The following is a 6,000-nucleotide window of genomic DNA, read 5'->3' on the forward strand; positions in this document are numbered from 1 at the left end:
GCCTCTGCCCTTCCCAGGTAATTAAAAGTAAACAATCTCATTTCCATCAGTGGATCGTTCGGTTCTTCAAGGGCAAGGAACAAGTTTTACACAGCAGCTGGGTGTGGCAGAGTTGATACCAGGCTAAAGAACAAATAAAACATTAAGAAGAATATTCTAGTTACCCAAAGACAAAAAGGAAAATGATATCCGCACACTTGGGAAGACGGAGCTCCTCACTAGAGAAGGCACATCTTTCCAAGTGCGCGTGATTTGAGACAGAAGTGTACCCGAGATACGGAGCAGGGAAGTCCACCGCCGACCAGCTTTCTTCCTGCAAATTCATGCCCCAAAGAAAACATCAGCAGACAATTCGCATGGCTAGTCTGAAGAGAGGAAGAAATAAAAATCTCAAGGAAGGCTAGGCAGGGAACAAAGCAAAATGACAGCTAGAAGGGAATATGTCTTAAAGGAAACTGGAGTGTTATAAAGCAACATAGAGCATAACTTTAAAGAGACTTAGGAGAAGAAAGTTATGAGACGAAAACTGAAAAGCAGCTTGCCGCTAGCAGAGACGATCTCACCACCTGCAGAACAGACTCAAGTTGTAAAGCCTTTTGATAGCAAGGGAACAGGAATTATGGGGAGGGAAGGGGGAGACCAGAAGAACAGTAACTACTCTGTAGAGTGGAGGACGGGGAACTTCCAGGGTTAGGATTTCAACACAAGGCTTCCTCAGCGACTTGTTCTCCTTTAGCCCTCTGGGCTGGTGACCCTCTCAAGTGGAATATTCAGGGAACCCGGTGACTCGTGTCAGCTGCCACCTGCCTGTGGCCTGCTTTCTCACCACATGTCTCTCCCAAGAGAGCCAAATCTACACTTGAAAATTCCAGAAATTTTCGCTATGGTACAAGAGGGAAGCAAGGGAAAGGGTCAGTGCTGACGGCATTTCTAGGTATAAGGTGTTTTCACCTTGAACTCGCACGGCTGCAGAAACATAAAACAGCAGCCCAATGGCCCCTCGGGAGTAGGATGCCATTCTGAGCCCAGCTACACCCAGAACACAGGAGCGGTGGTAATGCTCAAGAGGAACGCAGGGACACATGTACGTGCTAGACCAGGGGTTCTCAATCAGGGGTCATGTGGCAATATCTGAAGACATTTCTGGTTGTCACAACTGGGGGGGTGGGGAGGAGGTTACGAGTGGCATCTGAAACCAGTTATGCTGCTGAATATCCTGCAATTCACAGGACAACACCCACGACGAAGAGCTACCCAGCCCAATGTCAACAGTGCCAACGCTGAGAAACCCTGCCATGGACTATGCCCATCCTTGCAACCATTTCTAGGAGTCCTAACAAGCCTACCTCAGATAAACATTTGGCACCCCCCTGACTCTGCTGCAAAAGTACACTTACTCTGGTAAGCAATATTCAACAGCAAGCAAATAATGTGACAGGCCAATGTCTGCATCTTCCAAGTATCTGGCTGCTCTCCCAGCAAACATTTTTAAGGCTACTCCTCAGCATCCAAATGAGTAGATTCTTTTACAACAATTACAATAGAAGAAAAGTAGTTATGCACACATGGGCCTGAGCGCACACAGGAGCGGGCCGGGCCATCTTAAAAAGTCTCCCCGACTGGCGGTTAGAGGCCCTGTCAGAAAACAACAACTAAACAACAACAACAACAACAAACACCTAAAACAGATGCACAGTTAGAATGGCCCAAGCATTTCCCAAATATTCCAGGGGGAAGGGGAGGAAGGTTAGGAGGGAACAAGAAAACTCAACAACCAAAAATGGATTTGTCCCCTGGGCAATCCCATAACCAAAAACAGTTGTGTCACTTCAAGGTGCATCCATGGTATATAGAATATTTTATTTTTTCATTATAAAATACAATAAACATATCTTTAAAGAGGGAACATGTAAATTTAGAACTCAGAGAATGAAAACAAACAGCCCTGTTTGACTACAATTCAGGTCAACGAATCAAACCTTAGCTGCTGACTTCTTCCCGCGTACAGAGCTTCCCACTCACCAGTGCACACAGCAAAAGGACCAGAGTTATTTCGAAAAAGTTCCATCTTTACTTAAGGATTGACACTCATTTTATACATTTACCATGAACAACATATCCTCCAGAGAAAGCTGATGTCTTTCTGAATAAATTCAGAGCAGTGACCACACGGTGAACAGATTTGGGGAGGTGAAACAGTTCATGTAAACAATCTCATCCACTATGCTAATTCACTAAAGCTTTTGGAGGAAAGGCATGGAGTTACTACACAGGAAGCCTGGAGACAGTGGGAAAAGCCCAGGTGAGGAGTGAAGAGAAACTGAAATTAGAATCTAGGCTTCAGCCCTGGCTGTGGTACCTGGGGTATTATTGATCTCTTCTGAACCATAAAACAATTTCCTGTCACATGATATTGCTGGAACATTTCCATGGGATCATGTGTTTAAAGTGGTGAGCAAAGCAGCTCACACACAGGAGATGCTCCACAAATACTGGGTTCCTTTTCCTCCCCGGCCCGTGTAAACAGACAAGGTTATAAAGGCCAAGTCTTTAGCAGGAGATTATTTGATTATAAGCATTTTTAAATTTCAAATCCTTAAACTCCTTTAAGAAGGTGACAATAGGAGCCCACTTTGAACTTACGGTGGAGACTTCGGCCAAAAGGTGTCTAAATTAAGTCTTCAAGGCCCAGAATTTACCCTGCCAAGCTTCTACTCACATCTGTGTCCCTGCCCCCTCATTCCAGGGTAAATGGCCTAAGTGGAGACTGGTTGTCAGGAAAAAACACCTTACATCCCAGTAGGGAGCCTCAATCCCATCTCTTTGAAGATGAAAAGTAATAAGGTATGTTTATTTGTACTTTGGTGTACACAGGGGCCCAGTTGGGCTATGCTGGGCTGGGCCTATACTCAGCTAGTTAAAAAAATAAAACCCACCCCTCACACCATTAAGCAGATCATCCCAGGACAGAAGATTAATACCCAACTTCTGGGAATACACACAGGAAAATCAAGCATTTTCACTGAGAGAATGTCAGGGAGTCTAAGCCCAGGTCATGCCGGGAGGAAGTCAGAAGACTGACCAGCATGGCCACCATTAGAAATGTCTGAAGGCCCGTGAACTTAAACCTACCAAGTTCACCCACATGCGGCAAAACTGGACATCGGATGATGTGACTAGGGTTGAGTCTCTCTCTCTCCCTCTCTCAGGATACATTAAAAAATAATAACAGTCAAAATCAATGCTTCACTTCCCTAATACAAACAATAACACAAAGAAAAGAAAAACCATGAAGGTGTCTGAGGAAGTTTCCTGAATAACAAAGGGGTTCTTGAATGTCAACCCCTTCAAATAGTTCTTGGAATGTCAGAGACCTTCCAGCCCTACAAAGACCCAGGACTCAGACAGGGCTCATCTTTGACCCAGGTTTCTTTCACCGACTATCAGATGGAGGCAAAAATCCAAAGTACTGGCTTTTACAATCTCTCATGTATCAACTTTCCCAAAGAGGATAAAGGTATAGAATACAGGAAGGAAGGGGTGAGGTCTCTGGTCTGGCTGTGACCTCCAAACGGAACAACACAGGTGTCTGCATGGGTAGGGAGCTCAGGGGCATCTGGTCAGCATATGGAAAAATGACCAGCCCGGTTTCTGGTGACACTTGGGTCAATGTGGGACCTGTGCTAAAAAGATGATGCTCAATGTAACATGGAAAATACACACACTCCAACCTACTACCTAGAGGTTTCGAAGGCAGCAACTATAACCGTAATTCAAAGCCCACAGATAATGGAAATCCTCCATCACCAGGCACACCCAGGGACAGCTGGGCTGTTCTTGTCCCCTGACCCTGCCACCACAATTTTATTTAGTTTAGCTTTATTTTATATGTACACACACATATTAAATAACCAGTGCTTACCAGAGAGGGACAAAATTAACTTGACAACTATTTTTATAGAGATGGAGACTTAACTGAAGCAACCCAGTACCAACTGGGAGATGCAAAAAATAACAGTGTCCAGTGGACCACAGTAGCTATCTGAGGACACACACAATAGTCAGCTTCTAGACTGTCCTTCGCAGTTAGGAGGGGACACACTACATCTATGCAAATTAAATGTGTGAATCAGGCAGGTGTTTATGTCCTGAGACGCCCTAGAAAACTTGCTTCTCCAATGGCCTCCATGTCCTGCCTAGACCCCCCTCCCAGAGGTGCCCAGGAGCACTTCAAGTGAAACAGGATGCTCTTGCCCAGGCTGGGTTAACAAAACCCACAGCCCCTACCGGGAGGTCTAAGCAAACCCAAGATATCTGAATGGAGTCTCAGAGGAGTGCGATGATGTGGTAGGTCTGAGAGGGGGTTAAGGCTGCCCTGGGACTCTGAGGATACCCAGGACCAGGGGCTTCAAGAAAGGGGGAAGACTTCTCCTTAAAGCTCCCACATCTCCAAATGACTGCTGGGAATCAAGCGAGCTTCAACTTAGCCAACACACACCACCGAAGTCACCTCGACGGGCAAGCTGCCTGAAGCATTTGGCAAAATCACAGGCATAAATGAGACATGTGGATGGCACAAACGCCGGGCAAGCGAGATTGTGCTTTAGCAAGTTCACTGGGCCCTGTCTCCCACTTTCTGGGCATCAGAAGCCCAGAAATAAACATCAGGGGGCCAAGGGCGGGACCGGCGAGGAGGAGTGGCCGACAGCTGTGGCCCGAGAGCAGGGGCAGAGAGGAAGGGCTCCTAGGCTGGAATTCGGAGTGTGCCCACATCAGCAGAAAAGTTCCTGGGAACGGCACGTTTACCAGAGGGAAGGAGGTTTGCGGATGTCCCAGGCCCAGGATACACAAGCAAAGGTGATGCCAGGTTCAAAGGGCCATCAGATGAAGCCCCAGGTCCCCTCGCTGGTCAGGTGCCCACTGCTGGGCGCGTGTGGAGATCAGACCACTTAAATAAAGCTTCTGCTCCCAGGATCAGTAGGAAAAAAACAAAAATTCCCTGCTTCTCACTTTGCCCAAACTAAACACAGTCCCAGAGAGAAATGGAAGGAAAAGGCGATGCTACTCGGTCCGCGATGCAGGTGGGTAAACTGAGGCACGAGGGTGCACGCTAGAGACTCGGCAAGAGTCCCTGGGGAGGCTATCGCAGCACCGAGCGCCTAGGCGTCTCGAAAGACAAGATCAGGGAAGAGTTCTCTCCTCCCCCCGCCCCTCCTCCGTTCCCCAATACACACAACACACACACAGACACACTCGAGCTACGCCCAATCGGGGAGGCTGCCGGGCTCCCCAGAGTCCAGCTGTACACAAAGCCCCGCCCGCGCACACACAGCCCCGCACATCCCGCCGCGCACGCCCACACAATGGGACAGCGCGCACCCCGCTGCGGCCCCTCCGCGGGGTCCCGGCCAGCCCGGCGCCGGGGTCCGCCCTCCGTGCACACCCACGCCCGGAGCCGCGGCCCGCGCACCAGGAGGGGACGCGATCGCAGCCGTGCCGCCGCGCCCCGCGCCCCGCGGCAAGTTCGCCGGGCGCCCCCAACTCACCCGCGGCGCCGCTGAGCAGCAGGCACAGCGGCACCAGCAGCCACATGGCGCGGCCGCCGCTCCAGCTGCCAGGCGCCGTCGCTGCCCCCGCGGCCTCGCTGCTGACCCCGCCCCTCGCCGCGCCGCCCCGCCCTCCCTCCGGGCCCTCCTCCCGTCCGCCCGCCCGCCCCCGCCAGCCCGGCTCCAAGAAGTTTTTGCAAGCACACTGGCTGCGCCTCGCCCCCCTGGTACTGGCCGGGGTGTCCGGGCTCCGAGGGGCCGCGAGGGGGCCGCGGAAGGTGCAGCCTCTCGGCCTCTGGTCGCCTCTCTGGTCCAGCTGCCCGAGCTCTGCTCTCTGGTCGCCTCTCTGGTCCAGCTGCACGAGCTCTGCTCTCAGCCTCCTCCTTCTCCCACTTTTCTTTCTTTCTGCTTCATCCTCCAGGGAGGCGCACACCCCACCTCCCCAGACCCGAAC

General features: G+C 50.6%; 1 protein-coding gene across 1 annotated transcript in view; it reads right to left on the minus strand.

Annotated features, from left to right (window-relative positions):
• LDLRAD3 (low density lipoprotein receptor class A domain containing 3) overlaps positions 1–5,700 on the minus strand; it is a 237,814-nt gene extending 232,114 nt beyond the window's left edge. Inside the window, exon 1 of the mRNA XM_053560466.1 lies at positions 5,547–5,700. Coding sequence (XP_053416441.1) covers positions 5,547–5,592 — 46 coding nt within the window. The 5' untranslated portion in view covers positions 5,593–5,700. The remainder of the gene's footprint in view (positions 1–5,546) is intronic.
• Between the last annotated feature and the right edge of the window lie 300 nt (positions 5,701–6,000).

Source organism: Nycticebus coucang, chromosome 14 (genome assembly GCF_027406575.1).
Source record: "Nycticebus coucang isolate mNycCou1 chromosome 14, mNycCou1.pri, whole genome shotgun sequence".
Classification (NCBI taxonomy): Eukaryota; Metazoa; Chordata; class Mammalia; order Primates; family Lorisidae; genus Nycticebus; species Nycticebus coucang.